The following is a 23,228-nucleotide window of genomic DNA, read 5'->3' as shown; positions in this document are numbered from 1 at the left end:
AAGACAAAGTGTCCAGAAGCTTAGAAATATTGCTTTTTCTGTTCAACGGGTACACTTTCATTTGAAAAAATCAACAGAAAACCCCAGAACAAAACAAAAACGACAAAATCCCACCTACAGATGGATTATTACTTATAAGTTGTACAGAACTGAAATAATCATTACACGTTTTCAAAATGATATCTAGTAAATTAAGAGATAGATTTGCATGGCTTTTGGTTTGAAAAACTGAGCATCATCCAACTGCAACAACTTAATAAGTCTTTTCATCAATGGCATGATTATGGAATAGACCAGAGTCAGTTGTCTTGAATGGGAAGTTGCAGTGCCAAAGTAAACACAGTCAGAAAGGGTGATAAGCTGCATTCACACTACCTCAAAATCATTTAAGTGGTGCTTCCATAAAAGCAGAAAATTTGAATCAGATGCATCTTGGTTATACACATTGACTTAGCAAAATGCTGTTTGCATGAGCTGCCGATTTGACTGAAAATGTTTCAGCCAAGAACTATCAGTCCTTTGTCCATTGTCCAACGTTCAGATAAATCCCTGCATATGACTCATGAGCCACCTGTTTAGTATTCCATGTTCTTGTCTTCCTTGACAAAGTATCAGATCTCTCAGAAGCTGTGGACGTCTACAGTGACTGGATTGATGCCTGTGAGGCAGCCAACCAATAGCCTTGGGTCACACTTAATGCTTCCTTCATCATCAGCATTGCTCCTGTTTTTTTCTCCACTGTTACAGAGGGACAGAATATGTTTAAGGAAAAGAGTTGGTGAATTTCTGTAAGATGAAATAGTTTTTCCCAAGGAGTCAACTGTCTTGAATGTCAAAGAGCAGGCATTTATCATGTAAAATTGGTGAAACAATCTGCTGTTGTGATTCAGAGTAGAAAATCTTTGCAATTAAAAGGCTGATGAGATTTGTAACTATTTGTTATATCTCACCAGATCTCTATTTGTCATATCTCACCAGCAGAAAATAGTAGGGAAATGCTTAATAAAGCCATCAGAACCCATCCCAGTTAAGTCTAATGTCCCCCAGGGCTCAGTTCTGGGGCTCTATGTGTTGTACACAAATGTCTCCCAGCTAACCTGACAGTCTCTGCCAGGCATTTTACAGATGCCATCCTGTGCCACAGGTGAATCTGTTCAACCAGCGGCCATGGAAGCCTCAAGAGGATTTGATGTAAACAAACCCTCAAGGGGATTTGATTGAAAAAAGATGGTTGATGTTGTACCACCCTGACAAAATTAATGTATCTTTTTGCATCATCAGGAAGAGACTGCTCCTGGTCATCCAATCCACCCATTCTATCCTCATTACAAGTTCAGTCCCATGCTTGCCTTCACTCTCCCAACACCAGTCATCCTCTTTACCCTTTTTTGATGTCAGCATAATGAGGGGAGCCATCAGACTGATCAGTTGAATGAAGAAGAAAAGAATATTTTGTTGGAGCAATTTGCTGTCATCAGCTTCATCTTGAATTCATAACTGTATTATGTACTCAGCTCCTTTCTGAGTCCATGTCACCAACTAGGTCTGCAGTACAGTTATCCCAAAGCAAGCGATCGTAGGGGGGAAATCATCAGGCTTGCTGTCCCTCACAACTGGGTGCCAGCTACAGAGGAAAGACTGAAACACAGTCAGTGTACTCTTTTTCAGGACCTGGAGAGAAACTGGCTATTCTTCGTATCTGTTGTTTTGTTTTGCCCTGTGTTATTGGCCTTTAAATCAAGCTGTTTCCCTCAGTATTATTTACTTTCGTTTGTGAACTTGAGCTTGCTAAAAGACAGTTGAAATTGATAATTGGTGAAAATAACCACCACAGACTCTTTTTTTTTCTGGTAAGTTCAGTACACTTATGCAGTCTTTATTTTTTTTGTAGTTGTCACCATAGTGATTATTGTATTAAAACAGTCTCAGCTGGAAATAACTATAATCTGAAAAGCCACAGGCAGATATTTGCCAAATATCATCTGTAAAGGCACAGGCAGATACAGTTGTCCTCGGATAAGTCGACACTGTGGGACCGAAAAAAAAATGTCGACTTATCCGATGTTTTCTCTTTCTCTCTAATTCTCAACACATGGAACATGAAAGGTCCTAGAGCTTTAGTGGCAGTTTCATCATCACACACAAGTAGATGTTAGAGCTTTCACTTTTCATTTCTTGAGAAGTGGAGGATAATTTCTTGATAGTGTTGCAGATTTTAATGAGGCCTGGGTTTATCAAGACTGAAATAGAAGTAGAGAACATGTTTTTACAATGCACGAACAATTCATGCACATTTTAATCATTTATGCTGCATGTTAACATCCTTTCCATTGAACTGTTTGAAGGGGCTGGTGGCACATGACATAAAAACTCTTTGTTTTCGAGCTTCCACGCCCCCACCCCCTCCCCTCCTCCCTCTCCTCCTCCCTCCTCTCTCTCTCTCTCTCTCTCTCAATGATCTACAGAGAGAGAGAGAGGTTTGAAATAGAGGACTAACGTTTTTAGTAGTTTTTAGGTGCTTTGTTATTCTGTTCAGGAAAATATTACTGAAAGGAGAACATGACAAGAAGAAAGGACTCATTCAAAGAATTGTTTGAACTAATTAGTGGAATATTGATTTCTCAGGACAAAATTCACTGTCTGTAGCATGTGCCTACAGGCACTCAGATCAGCTAACTAAAGCAAACACAGGACAAAGTAATTCATTCGCCACTGGAATATTACAGAAAGGAGCACACACAAAATATTTATTTAAAAAAATCATTATGTGGCTGTAGCCAATTGGATCAGGCATCTAAGCCAAACACAGTACAAAGTGAGTCATTCACTACTGGAATATTACTGAAAGGAGCACAAAAAGATTATAAAAAAAACAACCCAAACATTATGTGACTGTAGCCATTCAAAGATGAAGCAACTAAAAACTGAAATAAACACAGTACAAAGTGGTTCATTGGCCCCTGGAATATTACTAAAAGGAGCATAGAACCAAAACAAACAAAAAAACACACATACACTATTACTATTTCTTTTTTTTTCTTTTTTTAAGTCATTAAAGTACTCAAGACAAGAAAAATAAAGCAAATGCAGCACAAAATTGTTCATTCTTTTCTGGGATACATACGTTACTGAAAGGAGAACAGAAAAAAGAAATCATTCACGTTTGAACAATTTGAAATGATTTTTTTTTTCAAGTCAAAAATTGTCTGGTATATGTCTGCCCACACTCTGATCAGCCAACTAAGGCAAACACAGGAAAAAGTGGTTCATTTACCACCAGCTTGCTTTCTGTTTCTTTCTGTGTGTTGAGCTCCACATGATGGCACTTTGGGGGGCAGCTCTGGATGTCTTGTCCAGTTCATGCAGCTTTGAACATGGGCAAACCCATTGGTGAAGATGTTTTCTAACGGTTGACCCTCCAAACTTGGGATAAATGGAAAGAATCTTGCAGTTGAATTGCTCGCCAGAGCATGTATTTCACTATTTGCCAAATGCCTATGTAGGCTCTGGGCTAGATGATGCTCTCCATTTCTTTGCAAAACACCGATTGCATTTCACCTGACAGCAGTTTTTGGCCTGTGTAGTAGTCTGAATACATTGCATAGTGCTTGGGAAGATCATCGTCAGAAGATAAGGAAGATCACGTTGTAGGATGTCATGATTTAAGTACAGGTCAAGATTTGTGGCAAGTTCAAGCACAATCCTTATTCTCATCTCATCGTGACACTTCTCATGCTGGTGTGCCATTACTGACCAGCATCTTGGCAGGCAGTTTCCATCATCGACAATTTTTATCGGAGACAGCAACGGTGCATCATCAGGGAACCAGAAAGCAGAATCTCCATCAGTGGCTAATTCAGTTTTGTTCAAGTTAGCAAGATGTTTCACAGGATGGGTGCTTACTGGCTCTGGTGATTTGATGCTATTTCAACAATCCTGCCAATGTCTGGGCGGTTTCTTCTTTCTTTCCTTGCATTTTGTCTTCCACACCTTTCTACATCTGACCACCCTCTCCCTCCCCTGCATGTTTGCAGCTGTTCCGTCTCTTCTGCTGCTGGTACTGTCTCCCTCCGTGTGACTGTCTGTGCTGCCTTCCCTCCCTTTCTTGCTCTGTTCCTGGTTGTTTCTGCATGTCTCTGAGGAAGAACTGCCTGATATCTGTCTGTGTTCAGGTGTTGATTAAATGCCGTTCAAAGATCCCCCAAAAGTTTTGAAACGATGCTTGCTCAGCCTCACTGTAGCTGTCAGATTGCATGAGATGCAGCTGTAGCTTGTGCATGCAGTCCAAGCTTTGGCTCATGGACAGTTGCCTCAGGGTCTCCGCAGTTGCCCTCATCAGATGATGCTTCATTGATCTCAGAAGTGCTTGATGTTGATCATGGAACAAATGAAGTCTCTTCAGGGGATGTTGCACGGATGTCGTCATCAACGCTGATATAACTGGAAAATGGAATTTATTCCTTGAACAGTCTCCCCAAAAGCGATTCTACTGTCAACTGAGCATCTTCTTCTTTTGTGTTGCTTGATTTGTTGTCTGTGAAACTGGCTCTTGAGAAATATTTAGATATTGTTGTTGATGTGACCTTCCCCTATGCGGATCAGCATTGTGACAGCATCAAGTAGTGTTAACCTGATGGTTTCATAACTTGCACCTGAGTCAACATGGCGGATCAGCTTCATTTGACTCATTTTTCTGTAGTGTACCTTCATGCTTAGGATAATTCCTCGATCACATGGCCAGAGTTCGCATGTTGCAAGAACAAAAGCATAGTTGCTCTCAGATCCTGAATGTGTGCATGAGCAGGGCAGTTGTCAAGGAACAGCAAAGTATTGCAATGCTGGCCTAAACCACTTGAGGATTGCATCATTGACAGCACTTAAATTAGGAGACCTGACTCTGCACTTTTGACCATCAGTTAGCCCACCATCATACTGCTACCTGTACCTCTCTTTGTCTTTCAGAATTCCCATCAGCTAAACTCATCAGCAAGTTCTTTCCTCATCTTTGAGGGGTTCAGCAGTATTGATCAAGTAATTTTCCCTTTCAAGTTCAGGATTATTAGATTTCATTTGTTCATGACTCTTTCCATTCACTTTCTCTGCAAACCTCTACTAATCCAAAATGGAAGAAACTCCAAAAGTGGCATGGCTCGCAAGCGGGCAAAAGCACACATTGCATCAGCTTCTTTTATTATACATCACATAGCGATATACTGAAACGAGGCCTCGAACCCTGATCACTGGTGAACAGTGGATCAGACTGATCACTGGTGAACAGTGGATCAGACATTCAACGCCTAATCGATTATGTCATGACACCTTTCCATTTGAAATTAAAATATATATATATTGATGATGAATGATGATGATGATGGTGACAATGCTGCTGTGAAGGTCCATTTTAGTCTTGAAACTATGTGACAAGGCTGCACTCTGCGCTTCCTTTCTTAATAATATCCTGGCGTTAATCAGGGTACAGAAGTGATGAGTTTTGGTCAGGAAATTAGAACAACACACCTAATGATGCATCTGTGAAGTGGATGATAAACACTATAACATATACATAGGACACAGCTCTGGGTAGGAACCGGCTGTGGGCCAAGAAACCCCACCTCAGCTGGGAATCAAACCTGCATCCTGACAAGTCATCCGTTTAACCACTTTGCCACAGCAGCTGTTCTGGACAGTGCATTTTGATTTTATGTAGAGAAAATAAAGATGAAGTATTAGGATAATTTGGATATTTTCTGTAGTTGTTTTTTTTTTTCTTTTCTACACAGTGTGTGTGTGTTGTGTGCGTATTTGTGTGTGTGTGTGTGTGTGTTTAGTGTTTTACTCAATAACTGTGAAACAGAAATATAGGATTTGCTACTATTAGTCTTGCCAATGGGAAATGCTTAATGAACAATGAAAGTAAGTCATATCTTTAAAGATGAATAAGTCATATCCTTAATAAAGATGCTAGAAAGTAAAAACTTTTCTTTTTCTTTTTCCTTTGTGCTTTGTGCTGAACAAAAAAAGATTTTGGTAAGTAAAGTATCCATCATACCATATTTGTCTGTGAATTTTTGTTAACTGTATATCTTGTTTGTAAAGTCTTTGAGAGTCTGTCACTCTTCCTCTTGATTCCCCCATATTTAGTGTGGAAGTCTCCCCTGCGGTGATGTGAGGGGGGAGGGGGGTGGGGGTCTTTCAGTATAAATAGCATCCCCGCCTTCTGGAAATTCTGTGCTAGAAATTTCCTCTTTTCTGTCACTCTCTTTGTTTCTGCCTTTTTTCTTCCTTCACTGTTGACTCCTTTATCTGCCTTCCCAGTCCATTCTTCTTCCTTTTTTCAAGCAAGCCTTGACATTTTTTTTTCTCTTTAACGCAGTCTATGGTGTACAATCTGTGCTGTTTTGCTCTGGCGATTAGGTCGTGAGATGTAAACACTGGGATGGGCACTCGCTGCCCATTCTGCAGTGTTATTTGCCTATATGGCCTTTTTAATGTATTTTTTGTTGGCTTCAAAGTTGTTGGGTTTTTTCCTTTTTCACAATTTTTTGTAATTTGGGGATGATAAATTAAGTACTCGTAGAATGTGTGACGTCCTCAGCATGGCCTAGTTTTATTTGCCATAAGGAGCTGAATGGTTGGGATACTGTGCTATGAACTGTGTTTTGTGGGTTTTTCTTAGTGGTTTTTTTTTTTTGTTGTTGTTGTTTTTTTGTAAATGTTACAGTTTTGTGTTGACACGGTTGATATATGGTTTGACAGTCCTGATATCGCTCTGTGCAGTGGGCTTTACTATAAGCAACAAAAACGAAACAATAGTGTGGAAGTCAAGGCAAAGTAGTACAAAAACATATGTAGTCTTTTGTATGCACAATTGTGTTTCTGCTTGTATTTGTAAATATGTTTGTAAGCGTGTGTGATGAAAGTTATTACATCAAACCAGAGTTTTTTTGGAATGGCATAACAAGTTTAAAAGTAGCAACTTTGTTATTTGCGTGGTTGTATGTGGTGCATGGGTTGCTCGAGTGAACATTTTTTCCTTAAACAGGAGTTCAGGTGAGAACTCAGATTTGTGCTCTCTGGCACAACTGGCTTTTCATTGTAGTGTGCAACCGTTCAGTTAGCAGCTACAGAAAACTTTAGCACTGTGGCCCCAGTGCTCAGGTGAGAGTTGGAAAAATGCTTAGTAAATTTCGTATGTTTATTTTTTATATAGTATTATAACTTCAATGGAGTAATTTAGGTAAATGTATTTGTGTGTGTATTTGATGGTCGTTTTGCTTTAGATCTTGAAAAAGTCAGTGATATTACATGCTTGTGGGTTGGTGCTGGGTACAAGATATAGCAACCACAACAGCAGCAGCAATGGCTGATGTCGCCACCATCAAGGGCAGCCAAGCTGTGAAGGAGCTGAGTAGCAGCCCAAGTCCTTGACCGTGGATTAGAGTATACTTGAAGAACTGAGTATTCCCGTCTGGTGTTGTGCAGTGTGTTGTTTGTTGTTGCCCTTCTACTAAAGTTAGTATGAGTGACTGCATTTGCATTTTCAGATGTCATTTTTGTGCATATAAATACTTGCAAAGGTATCCATCTACTGTGAGTGTGTGTTCATTATTATGCATGGCTGACTGAGAGGAGTGAGATATGGAACTTTTTATATCTAAACTGTGAATGGATCACTGGATGTATTCACAACGTGTGTACGGGAGGATACTAACTGCAATATGAACATGACACCAATACAGTAAGAGAATGTATTTTGAAGAGGGAAGGGGGTTGGAGAGGAAGAGGGTTTTTAAAAAAAAGTAACGAAAGCACGGTTTAGGAATGGGAGAACACATTGTTACTTGTCTTTCTGGATATGACAAAAACAACCAAATGTGACAACATCTCAAGCAGGCACTTTAAGGAACTCAATTGCTGACTGAATCCAAGCTTGTAAATGATTTTTCCTGCTCATGCGTGCCCAGTCCATTGTTACTCTGTTGCTCTGTCTGTCGATGATGGAAACATTGTTACATGTGTGTACAGTGGTCCTGTTTTACATTGTTTCCAACCGGTTACTGAAAATTTGGTGAAGAAAGTGTGTCTGAGCGCTTGTCCGAAATCCTGTGAGCTTGACCCAGTCCCGTCTTCTTTGTTGGTTGAATGTATTGATGTTCTACTGCCACATATTACTCATGTCATCAATTCTTCCTTACTGTCTGGTTGTTTCCCAGAAAGCTTCAGATCTGCTGTTGTACGTCCACTCATCAAGAAACCATCTTTGGATCATAATTGTTTAAAAAATTATCGACCTGTCTCTAATCTGTCATTTTTATCAAAACTGCTAGAAAAGATCATATTGTCTCAGCTCTTAGCTCATCTGGAACAAAATGGTTTACTTAATTCCCACCAGTCAGCTTACAGACGTGGTCATAGTTGCGAAACGACCCTTCTTAGAATAGTGAATGATTTGCTTTCGGGATTTGATGAGGATAAGATATCTGTTCTCGCTTTCTTAGATTTGTCAGCAGCTTTTGACACTATCGACCACTCTATCCTCTTGCACAGACTTAAAACTTCCTTTGGTATTCGTGACACTGCACTAGCATGGATCACGTCTTACCTGTCAGATCGTACACAGAAAGTGTGTGTAAATGGTAGATACTCGAGTATCTACCTTAGAATATGGTGTCCTACAGGGGTCAGTCCTAGGTCCTGTTCTTTTCGTACTGTATGTGGCTCCTATGTCGGATGTCATCAGTCATCATGCGATGTCGCATGAGAGCTTTGCTGATGACACACAACTTCATCAGTTGGCTTCCATAGCTGAATTTGATGCACTGGTGGCTCAAACACAGGAGTGCATTGGTGGCCTAAAGGACTGGATGACTCTCAAAAAGCTGCAACTAAATGATGATAAGACTGAATTTATGATAACCTGTCCAAAGAAGTTTCGTCAACCACCTTCCTTTCCTGACTGTTCTGATCAATAGCACACCTTTTTCACTTTCTCCTTCTGTTCGCAGTCTTGGTGTAATCCTAGACCAGTCTCTTTCCTTTCAACAGCATATTTCGAATATCTGTAAAGTTGCCTATTTGGAACTGCGTAGAATCAGCTCTGTCCGCCACTATCTCTCAACCGATGCAACCAAGACACTTGTATGCTCTCTGGTTCCCTCAAGATTGGATTACTGCAACTCTCTTTTGGCCGGCCTTCCCAAATATCTGTTAGACTCCAACGAATTCAGAAAAATTGTCACGTGACCGGTCGAGGTTGAGGACCCACCTACAACCCGACCAGGCCCCGCGCAATCTAATAAAAGAAAATTTAAGAAAAATGGGTCTCCGGATCCTCGCACGCTCAATTAAATGCAGCCAACGCCAAGAATTTATACACAATACCAAACTTTATTCACTCACTCACACAGACATACTGACAACCGAAACAGCAGTGAGGCCTAAACTATTTCCCTTAATCCCCCCTCCACTCCCCAAACTTACTAACCCACTAATACAAATCGCCACATCATAAGTGGGAATGAGAGAAAAATAAATAAGTAAATCACATTCGATCGAACACACACACTATCGACGGAACAAAAACAAACAAGTTCACAGAAAAAGAAGTGACAGATTTATTTTCAAGCTATGATATCGTTATTTGCCAGGAAACACACCTGGACAGGGATAAGACCAAAGATATATTTTTACCTGGCTTTGCAACAGGGGTACACTACTGTAGGACAAAGCGAGCAAAGGCACAGAAAGCCTATGGTGGAATATCTGTATTTGTGAAAGAATATTGAAGACCACGTATTAAGTTCCTGCCACAGAGCAGTAGTGACATTGTGTGGATGCTGATAAAAAGTTTTTATACAGATCAAGACACTTCTGTTGGCTGTGTATACACACCACCCGAATTCTCCTCCTTTGGACGTGACCACACACGGGACATATGGGAACAACTAGATAAGGATGTAGAACTGTTTACCACAAAAGGTAATGTCATTTTGTGTGGTGACTTCAATGCACGAACTGGTATGCTAGATGATTTTATCCAGATGGACGGTGAGAACAATATGTATGATATCCCATTTAACTACACATGTGATTATGTGCACAAAAGAAGTTCGTCAGATAAAGTAGTACAGAAATATGGAAGAAGGTTGGTTAAACTATGTATGGAAAATAATATGTATATTTTAAATGGGAGAACTCTTGCTGACTTACATGGTAACCCCACATGCTTTTCGCCAACAGGGAAAAGTGTCGTAGATTACTTTACGTGTTCCCAGGACCTTATGCGAAAGGTGATGAAATGCAAGGTAAAAAATCTTACCATGTTTTCAGATCACTGTCCTATCAAATTGTTCATTCATCTACCAGTCACAAGAAAGAGTTCACCCTCTATTAGTTCTGTCAGTAGAAAGGAATGTCCCACTTTAAGAGACTCAAAATACAATCGTTCTTTCTTTTGGGAAGAGGGCTCTGCCGAAAAGTTAGCATCAGCACTTAAGACTTTGTCAATTTCAAATAAGATAATCTCTATTAACGAAGGACTCAAAAAAGTTAACTTCCGAAACGTACATACTGCCAAAGAAGAAATTGAAAACTCTGTGTCAAATCTCACAAACACTATTATTGCAGCGGCCGATTTATCGATCAAACATAAGATTTGATGCACGAAACGGAAAAAGAAGCCGTCTAAAAAGTGGTTCACACATGACTTTCATTCAAAGGAAAGAGGTGCGATCTTTATTGAATGCATTGAACAGAAATCCTTTTAACAGAAACATTCAAAATAAATACTTTTCTTGCCTGAAAGCACACAAGAAGACCATAAAGAAAACAAAAAAGACGTACAGAAATGAACTTGTGAGAAGTTTAAACACAGCAATGGAGCACGACCCCAAAAAAGTTTGGAAAATACTATCTGAACTAAAAAATGCAGATAGTTCTACTCAACCGCAGAGACACATTATCTGCAGGTAAATGGATTAATCATTTAGAAAACTTGATAAGTAGTGAAGTACCCGTTGACAAAGGTAGGAAAGAACACATACAAAAAGAACTCGATAGAATAAAACAGACTATGCCAGTGTTTGTCCTGGACAATCCTTTTACGATGACTGAAATAATGTGAGCCGTAAAGAGTCTCAAGACCAATAAAGCCCCCGGTAAAGACGGAATTACAAGCGAAATGCTCAAGGCAAGCATGTCCAGCATCAGTGCTACTGTATGCAAGTTATTCAATGCCATATTTCAGACTGATATTTATCCCAGTCAGTGGAAAGACGGAATAAATGTTCCTATCTTTAAAAGTGGAGACCCAACCAATCCTAACAATTATCGGGGTATAACACTCAACAGCACCTTTGGAAAACTGTTTTGTCAAGTTAACAGAAGAATTGAAACATACCTAGAACAAAACGAGTTACTAATAAAAGAGCAGGCTGGTTTCAGAAGGCATTCTAGAACCACTGATCACATATTCATCCTGAAAAAGATAATTGACAACACCATAAATAAAAGAAATGGGCGTCTCTACAGCTGCTTTGTTGATTTTAATAAGGCATTTGACAATATATGGCATGATGCACTTCTTTTGAAACTAAACAAAATTGGGATAAATGGAAAATGTTTCCACATTATAAAAGAGATGTACCAAAATTCAACTGTATGTGGTAAATCAAACGACGGGTTCACAGATTCTATCGCAGTTAAAAAAGGAGTGCTTCAGGGAAATGTTATTAGCCCCACGCTATTCAATATTTTCATTAATGACATAAGAGAATATATACACGATGACACCTCACCATACATCAACGAAACAACCAAGACTCAGATCCCTTATCTGTTATATGCGGATGACATTGTGATGCTCTCGACAACAAAAGTAGGACTACAAAACAAACTAGACCAACTACATGAATACTGTCTGCAATGGGGGCTTAAAATCAACAGGGACAAAACAAAAGTCGTAATTTTCACAAAAAACGACCCCAAAATACCAGAGCTCTTTTCATGTGGCGATAACTGCATCGAAACGACGGATAGATACAAATACTTGGGAGTTATTTTTCATAAGAGTGGAAATTTTCACCTTGCTGAAGACCACTTAGCCAAACAAGGACATAAAGCAGCGTATGCTCTGAAACGCAGTGTGCGAGGGAAAGAAGTAAAAATGGATGTAATGACGCAACTGCTTGACATTTTAGTCACCCCAATTCTCAGTTACGGCGCTGAGGTGTGGTTTCCATTCAATCAAACTGCGACAAACTTCTCCACGCCCTCTGTGCTGTTTAACCAATTTGATACCTTTCTCTCCGCAAAATGCCCATCAGAAAATGTACATGTCAACTTCTGTAGGAGCTTAATGGGCGTACACAAAAGATCAATTAAGTTACCAGACTTGGCAGAGCTGGGCAGATACCCCATTTCTCTGACCGCAGTGTGTCAGGTCATCTCATTCTGGGAACACATCGTAGAATCAAAAGAAGATAGCTATTTGAGGCAAGCATATGATGATATGTTATCGATGAATTCATTGGAAAAAGTTCCTTGGCTTAATTTTATCAAAAAGATACTGGTTTCAATTGGATTCTCCCACGTGTGGGAGAACCAAGGTACACTCAGCATTAAGCGACTAAAATATTCAGTCATGAATAAACTACAGGATAAATATGTTCAATATTGGAACAGCAGAAAGAACGAGACCATTTCAAGGCTCTCCTTTTATTGCAAAATTGCAAATACTTATACATTACAACCTTACCTGATCAGCTGCAAAAATACTAAACACAGAGGAGCACTATGTCGATTGCGAATAAGTGCACATGAACTTGAAATTGAGCGTGGACGTCACTACAACGTAACTAGGAAAGACCGGCTATGTAAATCATGTGGAGTTATAGAGGATGAACTGCATTTTCTGGACAAGTGTAGTGTGTACTCTGACTTGAGATCTCGCCTACTTGTGACAGTTAATTCCCAGTCCTCGAATCATTGGCCAGATGGCACTGGCAACACAATAATCCAAAGGCCGAGTTCTCTGTTGCCACAAAATTATTTCCAACCAGAACTGGCAAAATACATATATGAATGCTTTAAAGTTCGCAGTCCATAACTATGTCTTATGGAATATCCTGCATGTGCTCACAACTTATTGCTTTTACTTATTGTTTGCTTGTTGTGTTTAGTTTATAGTGTCCATAATTCCTATGATGGTTTTACAACAATTAAATGAGTTCTGAGTTCTGAGTGCTGAGTTCACACTCACCCCTCTTGTGCACTGCTCTCACACATGCACACGCATCCTCTACCGTCCATGTACGGCTCGCATTGGTTCTGAACACGAGGGTCCTTGCCACAGACAACCCAAGATGCCAGCGACCACTGAGAGTCCTAGTTCTTCTGCAGACAGGGCATGCAAAGCGGTGATCTTCATGTACGTCGGGGACACCCCTGTGACAGACTCAGGGAATTCACAGGCGCAGGGAAGGCTGCGGGTGCCCAGGACAACGGCGGAGGCTGGGGAAGGTGGATTGCGTGAGTCCAAGACGACCTTAACGCCTGGGGAACGTGCAGATATGCATGCGCGAGAAAAAGAAAACATCAACCTGAGCTGACTAGAGGGAGGGAAGGAACACACACTCACGCGCGCGTACACACGCACACATGCACGCACGCACAGAAATAAAGAAAGAAAGAAAGGGGAAAAAAAAAAAAAAAAAAAGCAGCGAAAATCATGACGTATCCGAGGGGTCAAGTTGACCAAAATTCCCCCCCTTTTTTTAACACAACACTGTCGCACGCGACAATAACCTTGACCTTGAACCTTGAACCTTGACGTTGTAGATGTTTGAGGCCCATATGGGCCAGTTCATCTTTCCAATTTCACGTACATTTTAAGTGGCATGCGTGGCACTGGTACGTGTGGGAAATACTAGTATGATTACTAAATAATCAGGACTGACAAGTTGGAGTGTAGACACTCGCCAAATCTGTCCAATGAACGTCGAGCCTGCCTTTGAAGCTGTTCATGGATGGCGCTCTGACCACGAAATCTGGGAGGTCATTCCACATGTTGACCACCCGCTGAGAGAAAGTTCCGCTGCGAACATCCAACCTACAATGTTGTTTGTTGATCCTGAGACTGTTTCCTCTTGTTGCGCGGTCACTAATGATCTCGAACTTCGGCCGATCAGAATCGTAGATCTCGTGTATGTATTTATACAGATCAATCATATCGCCTCTATTTCTGCGATGCTCAAGAGTAGGTAGTCCCAGGATCGCCAGCCTCTCAGGGTACGGCTTGTCTCTCGGTGATACCAACAGCTTGGTTGCTCGTCGTTGCACGTCCTCCACTTCACTACAAAGGGTTTTGTGGTGCGGCTGCCACACAGAGTGGCCGTACTCCAGGATAGGACGCACAAGGCTCTTATAAAGCTGGACAAAGAGGTCGTTGCTGAGGAAGTCAAAAGTGCGCCGAATGATGCCGACAACTCTATTGGCTTTTGCAGTACTTTTTGCTACATGTTCCTTGAAGCATAACTTGTTGTCGACATGGACGCCAAGGTCTTTCTCATGTTCATGCTCCTCCAGCACTATTGTGCCCTGTATTCCGTCTTGCATGGTGTATTCCACCTCTGACCTTTTGTTACCGAGTTTCAGGACGCTGCATTTTTGCGGATGAAGCGAAGTAGCCAATCCTGCGACCACTGCTGTAGTTTGTCGAGGTCATCTTGCAAGCCAGTCGTGGTTCCTGGGATGTCACTGCGGGTGTACAATTTTGTGTCATCTGCAAACAGTTTCACTTCACTGGTGCAAATTTTTGGCAGGTCATTGATGTAGATGACAAATAGCATCGGGCCAAAAACACTTCCCTGTGGAATCCCGCTCGTCACTGGCGCTAGTTGTGATTTTGCTCCGTTCACGACTACTCGCTGCTGCCTGTCTGTCAAAAATGCCCGGATCCAGTTGAAGACCTTGCCTTCGCTGCAAGCTTCATTAGGAGACGTCGGTGGGGCACGGAGTCGAATGCCTTCATGAAGTCCATGTATATGATGTCGACGCTGCCTCCTGCATCTAGAATCTCTGTCCAGGTGTCCATAACATTCAGTAACTGCGTAACACAGGATCTCCCATGCACGAAACCGTGCTGCTGCTTGCTGATAAGTTGATTTTCAACCAGGTGCATGATGACCTTTTCTCTGATGAGTTTTTCCATCCCCTTACAGAGTATGCATGTGAGGCTGACCAGCCTGTAGTTACATGGTTGTAGGCGGCTTCCTTTTTGAAGATAGGAGAAACAGTTGCTGTTCTCCAATCCCATGAAACTTGTCCATCTTCAAGAGACTTGTGGAAGAGTAGCGTAACTGGGTGGGCCAATATGTCAGCAGCCTTCGACAGAATGAGGGGGTTGATGCCATCTGGTCCTGTAGCCTTGTATATCTTTTGCAGAGCTAAAAATTTGACCATGTTTCTCCTCTCCTTCAGTCTCTCCACTGGTTGCCTGTTTCTGATTGAATAGACTACAAGCTATCCACTCTGACCTTTTCTGCAGTCAACGGATCTGGCCCCAAGTATCTTTCTGAACTCCTCCATATCTATACCCCTTCTCGCCAGCTCCGTTCTTCCTCTGATACTCGACTTCTCAGAATACCTCACGTCAGAAGTAAGACCTATGGACACAGATCGTTTTCTTTTCAATCGCCAAAGACGTGGAACAAGCTCCCTGATAACCTCCGTCATTCTGATTCCCTCGCATCTTTTAAATCTCGTCTCAAAGCTCACCTTTTCTTTCATCAATAAGTTCAATTGTGGCAGGTCCACTTCCTTTGCGTTAGCTGTGCTTGACTATGTGTGTATACATATGTATGTGTACATAACTACATGCATGTATATGAATGTGTATTGTGTGTGCATGTGTCTATGTAAGTTTGTGCCTGCCTATGTGTGCGTATGTGTTAGGGTAGCTGTTAGATATACATCTATAATAAAATGTATGTATGCAGTGTGCGTGTGTGTGTGTGAGTGTGTGTGTGTGTGTGTGTGTATGTGTGTGCGCGTGTAGTCACATTTTGGTGTGCGTATTTAACATTGATGTAATGTTTTATGTTAACAAAAGCGTTTTTGTAAAGCACCTAGAGCAGATTTCTAGAAAGTGTGCTATATATGTATCCATTATTATTATTATTATTATTATGTCTTTCTGGATATGAGAAAAACAACCAAAAGTGATCACATCTCACGCAGCCACTTTTAAGGGACTGAGTTGCCAAAGACTGCTGGATCCAAGCTTGTAAATTATTTTTCCTGCTTAAGCATGCCCTGTCCATTGTTACTCAGTTGCTCAGTCTCTGTCTATGATGGATCCTTTATTCCTTGTTTGTTTTAACTTTCATCAAGTGCAGAGGGAAAGGAAGCATATCCCGTTGATCTGTTTTCCACATGTTGTAAATTCTGAGTTTGTCTTTCTTTGACTTAATGTTGTAAAGAAAGCACTGATAGGCATTTGGCAAAATGATCAGTCCCTGTAGAATGTGGTATGTCTTGGTGTGTTTCACTTCACTTGTTCTTTCCTTGGCACTCTGGGAAAACTCATGAGAGGAACAGTTTTTATGACATCATTTAGTGGGGCATCTGTACCGGTGGCTCCACTGAAGCCATAGTGGCCGGGAAATACAGCAGAGCTCACATCCATGTTGGAAACTCTTGGGAGACTTCTTCTGGGACAGTTTCTCAAAGACTCACCAGTTGCAAAAGAACTCGCTGAGGACGCAAATGGGCACATTAAAGTCCCCCAAAATGGTTCCAAAAAACTACAAAAGTATACTGTCAAAATACGAAGTACATGAAAGAGGTTCTTTATGTCAAGAAATGGAGGACGTCACAGTTTCGTAGTGCACATAACAACTCGATAATCCTACCTGTGATTCGGGAGGGATGATTAGATATACTAGTCAAATTTTACTTAACTCAAAACTGTCTGCTATTTGTGTTGGCCACACTTTTCACAACTGCCGAAGAGGGGAACTGATGTTTGTTTTGTTTTTCGTAACGTTGTCTGGATTCTTAAACTGCAAATGACATTACGTGATACAGGTAATTATGGACAGGTACTTATGAACAGAAAAAAAACTGACTAAACTACAAAGCAGATATTGAACAAAACAAAACAAAAAACCAACCCTGCTGATATATGTGGGGTGTATGGACACATGAACCATTACCACTGAAGCGTTGTAAACTGCGGTGACGAGATGCTTGAAATTGTGGAGTTTGAGTCAGTAATTACTGAAGAACATCTGTGGCGAACTAGTACATCTTAACAGGTCATTCCTGACGGCTGAGTAGACGTGCATGTGTGTGTGTGTGTGTGCGCGCGCACGCGCGCGTGTGTGCATGTGTGAGTGTGCACAAGTTTCTTCTATTAATACGCACATGTATATATCCGGATTCCTACTGTATCTGTGTTTGTGGATGATTTTCGATTTATATTTGTACCTTTTTTTGTACTGTCCCCCGGGGTCGCTGAGCCCGATACTCCCTCGTGTCGATACTCCCCCGCGTCAATACTCCCCCGTGTCGATACTCCCCCGTGTCGATAGTCCCTCTCACAAAGATCCAAAAACAGTCAAATACAGATGTATGTATATATTTGTGACTGATAATGCTTTCTGATTGATCAAAGTTGTGTTGTGGAATGATGAATGTGTTGTGTGTTCTCTTCATAACAGCCGTCCGCGTTGAGAGTTGAGCAGCGACTTGTGTGTTGGGCCCGCTGTTGTGTGGGCTCGCTGCCTTGTAGTCCGGGCCGTGTTACACGGACTTTTTCATCACGACTCAGTGTATCTGGTGGCAAACGCTCGCTCTCTCTCTGTCTCTCTCTCTCTCTTCGTCTCATTTTCTGTTTCTCTGTCACTGTCCCTCTCTGTCACTCTCTCTCTGTCTCTCTCTCTCTGTAAGTCTCTCTCTGTGTTAGTCTCTCTCTCTCTGTCAGTCTCTCTGTCAGTCTCTCTCTCTCTCTCTCTCTCTCTCTCTCTCTCTCACTCACTCTCCGTTTCTCATTTTCTGTTTCTCTGTCTCTCCCCCTCTCTGCCTCTCTCTCTCTCTCTCTTCGTCTCTCATTTTCTGTTTCTCTGTCTCTCTCCTTCTCTGCCACTCTCTCTCTCTCTCTCTCTCTCTCTCTCTCCGTCTCTCATTTTCCGTTTCTCTGTCTCTCCCCCTCTCTGCCACTCTCTCTCTCTGTCTCCCCCTCTCTGCCACTCTCTGTCTGCCTCTCTCTCTCTGTCTCCCCATATCTGCCACTCTCTCTCTCTCTCTCTCTCTCTGTCTCCCCTCTCTGCCACTCACTCTCTCTCTGTCTCCCCCTCTATGCCACTCTCTCTCTCTCTCTCTGTCTCCCCATCTCTGCCTCTCTCTCTCTCTCTCTCTCTGTCTCCCCATCTCTGCCACTCTCTCCCTCTGTCTCTCTGTCTCTTTCACTGTCTCTCTCTCTCTCTGTCTCCCCATCTCTGCCACTCTGTGTGTGTGTGTGTGTGTGTGTGTGTGTGTTTGTCTCTCTCTCTCTCTCTCTCCACCTCTGCCACTCTCTCTCTCTCTCTGCCTGTCTCCCCCTCTCTGCCACTCTCTGTGTGTCTCTTTCTGTCTCTCTGTCTCTGTCTCTCTCTTTCTGTCTCCCCCTCTCTACCTCTCTCTCTCTCTCTTTGTCTCCACATCTCTGCCACACTCTCTGTCTCTCTCTGTGTCTCTCTGTCTCCCCCTCTCTGCCACTCTCTGTCTCTCTTTGTCTCTCTATGTCTCCACCTCTCTGCCACTCTCTCTCTCTCTCTGTCTCCCCGTCTCTGCCACTCTCTCTGTCTCTCTCTCTGTGTCTCTCTCTGTCTCCCCCTCTCTGCCACTCTCTCTCTGTCTCTCTCTCTCTGCCTCCCCTTCTCTACCACTCTCTCTCTCTGTGTCTCTCTCTGTCTCTTCCTCTATGTCACTCTCTCTCTGTCTGTCTCCCCATCTCTGCCACTCCCCATCTCTGCCACTCTCTCTCTCTCTGTCTGTCTCCCCCTCTCTGCCTCTCTCTCTCTCCCCCTCTCTGCCACTCTCTCTCTCTCTCTCTCTCTCTCTCTCTCTCTCTCTCTGTCTACCCCTCTCTGCCACTCTCTTTCTCTCTCTCTGTCTGTCTGTCTCTGTCTCTCTCTCTCTTCGTCTCTCATTTTCTGTTTCTCTGTCTCTCTCCCTCTCTGACACTCTCTCTCTGTCTCCCTCTCTCTATGTAAGTCTCTCTCTCTGTGTCAGTCTCTCTCTGTGTGTCAGTCTCTCTCTCTCTCTCTCTCTCTCTCTCTCTCTCTCACTCACTCTCCGTCTCATTTTCTGTTTCTCTGTCTCTCCCCCTCTCTATAACTCTCTCTCTCTCTCTCTCTCCCTCTCTCTCCCCCTCTCTGCCACTCTATGTCTTTCTTTCTGTCTCTCTCTGTCGGTCTCCCCCTCTCTGCCACTCTCTATCTGTCTCTCTCTCTGTCTCTCCCTCTCTGTCTGTCTCCCCATATCTGCCATTCTCTCTCTCTCTCTCTGTCTCTCTCTCTGTCTCCCCCTCTCTGCCACTCTCTCTCTCTCTCTGTCTCCCCCTCTATGCCACTCTCTCTCTCTCCCCATCTCTGCCACTCTCTCTCTCTCTGTCTCTCTCTGTGTCTCTCTCTCTGTCTCCCCCTCTCTGCCACTCTCTCTCTCTCTCTGTCTCCCCCTCTGTGCCACTCTCTCTCTCTCTCTGTCTCCCCATCTCTGCCACTCTCTCTCTCTGTGTCTCTCTCTGTCTCCCCCTCTCTGCCACTCTCTGTCTCTCTCTGTGTCTCTCTCTATCTCTCCCCCTCTCTGCCACTCTCTCTCTCTCTCTCTGTCTGTCTCCCCATCTCTGCCACTCTCTCTCTCTCTCTCTGTCTCCCCCTCTCTGCCACTCTCTCTCTCTGTCTCTCTCTCTCTCTGTGTCTGTCTCCCCATCTCTGCCACTCTCTCTCTCTGTCTGTCTCCCCCTCTCTGCCACTCTCTCTCTCTCTGTCTGTCTCCCCATCTCTGCACTCTCTCTCAGCGTCACTTCTGCATCAAGGGCTCCGTTGCTGCATAGGGTGCTGCCCAGGTAGCAAAACTTGTCGACTGACTTGATCTGTGTCATCGATCTTGATTGCAGGTGAGGGGGAGGCACTGGCGTTCTGTGAGCTAGCTGGTTGATACATGGACTCGGTCTTGCTGAGGCTGATGGTGAGTCCAAAGCGCCTGCAGGAGGTTGAGAACCTGTCCATACTTGTAGATGTCGGCCTGGATTCCATCCACTCCCGGTGCTTTTCCTGACGTTGTCAGCTTCAGGGCCTTCCGGGTCTCGGTCTTGGTGGAAGGGGCAGCTAGCGAGTCATTGACTGGTAGCTGTGGGAGGGCTGCAATTACCTCGTCAGATACGGACGAGTCCCTGTTGAGGAGGGTGTTGAAGTTCTCTGCCCAGCGGGCAAGGATGTCTTTCTTGTCTGTCAGGAGGGTGGTCTGGTCCAAGGCTCGGACAGGGGTTGATCCTGTGACTCTCGGCCCATACACAGCTCGGAGACCATCATGGAAGGTCTTCGTGTCGCGAGCATCAGCAGCGGACTGAAGCTCTTCGGACTTTCTCTCCCACCAGGTGTTCTTCCTCTCACGCAGCCTCTTCTGTACGAGTTGCTTGGTTTGCAAGTACAAGTTATTCTTCCTCTGGCAGTCTTTATCGGAAATGTGATCCTGATGCTGTATATGCAATGTGTTCAGGAGCTTGGAGATTCCAGAGTTGTTCTCGTCAAACCAGTCTTTGTGGCTCCCCTGTACAAAGCCGAGTGTGTCAGCTGCTGCTGTGTACACAGCATCTCTAAAGGTGCTCCATACTTCTACATCAGTCGATGCAGGAATTTGTTGGAGAGCTGCTTGGATTTGCTGCTGCAGCACATCCTTGGTGATGGGGAGGCGGTGGATGTTCAGCTTCATAGGGGGTTTCTGCCTGGCTGGTTGGAGCTTGCGTGCAAGTGTGATGTTCATCTTACTGCGTACAATGCAATGGGCCAACCAACAGACTGCTCCTCTCATGCAGCGTGTACTGGAAACATCACCTCTGTCCCTCTGCCGGACAATCACATAGTCCAGCATGTGCCACTGCTTGGAGCAAGGGTGCATCCATGTGTTCTTGTACTTGTCCGCTTGTTGGAAGAGGGTGTTGGTGACGGTCAGTCCATGCTGCGCGGAGAGCGAGAGCAAAAGCAGTCCGTTGGAGTTGCACTTACCAGTGCCGTGCTGTCCTAGGACACCCACCTCCACGAGGAGAAGTCCACGCCGACGCGGGCATTGAAATCCTCAAGGATGACCAGCCTGTCCTTTCTGTTTACCGCCGAAATAGTGCGGCTGAGCTCCTCGTAGAAAGCTTCTTTGATGTCATCAGGGTTGGTCATCATCGGGGCATAGCAGCTGATGACTGTGGCGAAGCGATCCTCGGACAGCTTCAGACGCAGGGTCATCAGCCTATCGTTTATCCCACGTGGAAGGCTGTCAAGAAGTCATGCAAGTTTGGTTTGTATGGCAAAGCCCACGAATAAGGTTCTTGAGGTGCCTTCTGGCTACCCAGTGCAGTAGAAGGTGTAGCCCCCTCCAACTTCCTCCAGCTGGGTTTCACCGGCAAACCTGGTTTCGCTCAGGGCTGCTATGTGCACCTGGCAGCGATCAAGCATTCTAGCAATGAGCGCTGTGCGCCTTTCTGGTCTGTTGTCTCTGTCCCAAAGGGTGCGAACATTCCAGGCACCCAGAGTCAGGGCATGACTCCTGGTTCTTTTCTTCTGTTGTTTTCGACCGCTAGTGTTGGATGTCCAAGTAGGTGCGGTTTCCTACTAGGTACTAGGCGAGGCAGGCTTTGTTTAGGGATCCTTTTATCTCCCCTTCCCCGTGTGGGGAGAGCAGTGCTGTCCCAAAAAAGGGCTGCTCTGACGCTGTGGGAGGACACGGGCGCCGCTTCTGCCCCAGTCTACGGCGGACGACCATCACCCCACAGCCGCCTGCGTGCAGAGTCGTGACTAGGAACTGCCAGCAGCATCCTCCGCCTGTCCCCGTTGCCACTAGCTCGTTCCGACATTAGCCTGGTTGCCTGACCAGCACAGGTGACTATTTTTAGTGAAGAGTTGTGCAGTCCCTTCCCCACTCTCTCGCCTACTGACGTTCAGAGTCCCACAGGTGCAGATAGTGCCGCGTGTAGAACGGCCTCGGCAGGTGCAGGTTTTTTCTCCAGCCAAGGATAAGAGCTCCCCCTGCCCTTTGGTCATCCTCTTCCGTTTTCTCCTCCGCCTAGTCCGTCGTTGGGAGACTTCACATGCGACAGGTAGTACTGGGTTACATGGTACCAGTAGCAAGGGCTATGCCCCTGACCTGACTAAAGGGGGTGAGGGGTGGGGGGGGGGGGTATAGACATGGGGGAACATAGACATGCTTTCTTAGTTACTATTCAAATACATGGAATAGCTTCCCAACCCCACGTGCCCCACAAAGCAAAGCAAACGGTTGAAGTCATGAACTGTCAGTGAAAGAAATAAAGACGACAAACCAGCGGTTACTAAGTGAACGCTGAAATGTCGCCAAATCAAATGAAATGTCACCAATCTACTGATAAAGCTAGCCTTTGTATCCTTCAGTACACCAGTGTATATATATATATATATATTTCTTTTTTTAAACTACTTGTATGAAGTACCTTCGGTTTCGGCTTATGAATATCATAATTATGTTGTTTTGGTCTTTTTATTTACACATGCAGGTATACATGCGTGTGAGTGCGCGCGCGTGTGTGTGTGGATGTGTGTATACATGTGTGTGCATGCTCGCGCGCGCGCGCGTGTGTGTGTGTGTGTGGGGGGGGATGGGTGGGTAGGGGTGGGTGTCTGTCTGCCTGTCTGTCCGCGTTTCTGTTTATCTGTGTGTGTGTGTGTGTGTGTGTGTAAGAGCGCGCTTGCGTGTGTGCGCGCACGCGATCGCGCCCTATGTTATCTTATCTCTAGTGCTTTTATCTTTGCCGTCGTGTTATCTCCGCCACTTGGCTGGGTCGTATAACTTACAACTTTTGTGTCTGTTGTGCTCACTGTGTCAATGTGTGTCTCTGTCTGTGTCTGTGTGCCTCTCTGTGTGTGTGTGTGTGTGTGGTGTGTGTGTGTGTGTGTGTGTGTGTGTGTGTGTGTATGCTAGCGCGTGCATTTGAATTATGTATG

General features: G+C 43.9%; 2 protein-coding genes and 1 pseudogene across 2 annotated transcripts in view; 1 reads left to right on the top strand and 2 right to left on the bottom strand.

Moving 5' to 3' along the window:
• The window catches only part of LOC143295367 (transcription elongation factor 1 homolog), a 38,859-nt gene extending 31,273 nt beyond the window's left edge, over positions 1-7,586 (top strand). The window contains exon 4 of the mRNA XM_076607025.1: positions 616-7,586. Within this exon, the coding sequence (XP_076463140.1) occupies positions 616-680 (65 nt within the window). The 3' untranslated portion in view covers positions 681-7,586. The remainder of the gene's footprint in view (positions 1-615) is intronic.
• A 5,711-nt stretch (positions 7,587-13,297) lies between these two features.
• Positions 13,298-14,613, bottom strand: LOC143294576 (uncharacterized). Its single transcript, XM_076605951.1, has 2 exons — positions 14,112-14,613; positions 13,298-13,551 (listed from the first exon to the last, which is right to left on the bottom strand). The coding sequence occupies exons 1-2, from the start codon at positions 14,611-14,613 to the stop codon at positions 13,298-13,300; spliced, it is 756 nt and encodes a 251-aa protein (XP_076462066.1).
• A 35-nt stretch (positions 14,614-14,648) lies between these two features.
• Positions 14,649-23,228, bottom strand: part of LOC143294575 (uncharacterized) — a 10,954-nt pseudogene continuing 2,374 nt past the window's right edge.

This window comes from Babylonia areolata, chromosome 20 (genome assembly GCF_041734735.1).
Source record: "Babylonia areolata isolate BAREFJ2019XMU chromosome 20, ASM4173473v1, whole genome shotgun sequence".
NCBI lineage: Eukaryota > Metazoa > Mollusca > Gastropoda > Neogastropoda > Buccinidae > Babylonia > Babylonia areolata.
Note: the sequence above shows the minus strand (reverse complement) of the source record. Positions and strands in the feature narration are given on the sequence as shown.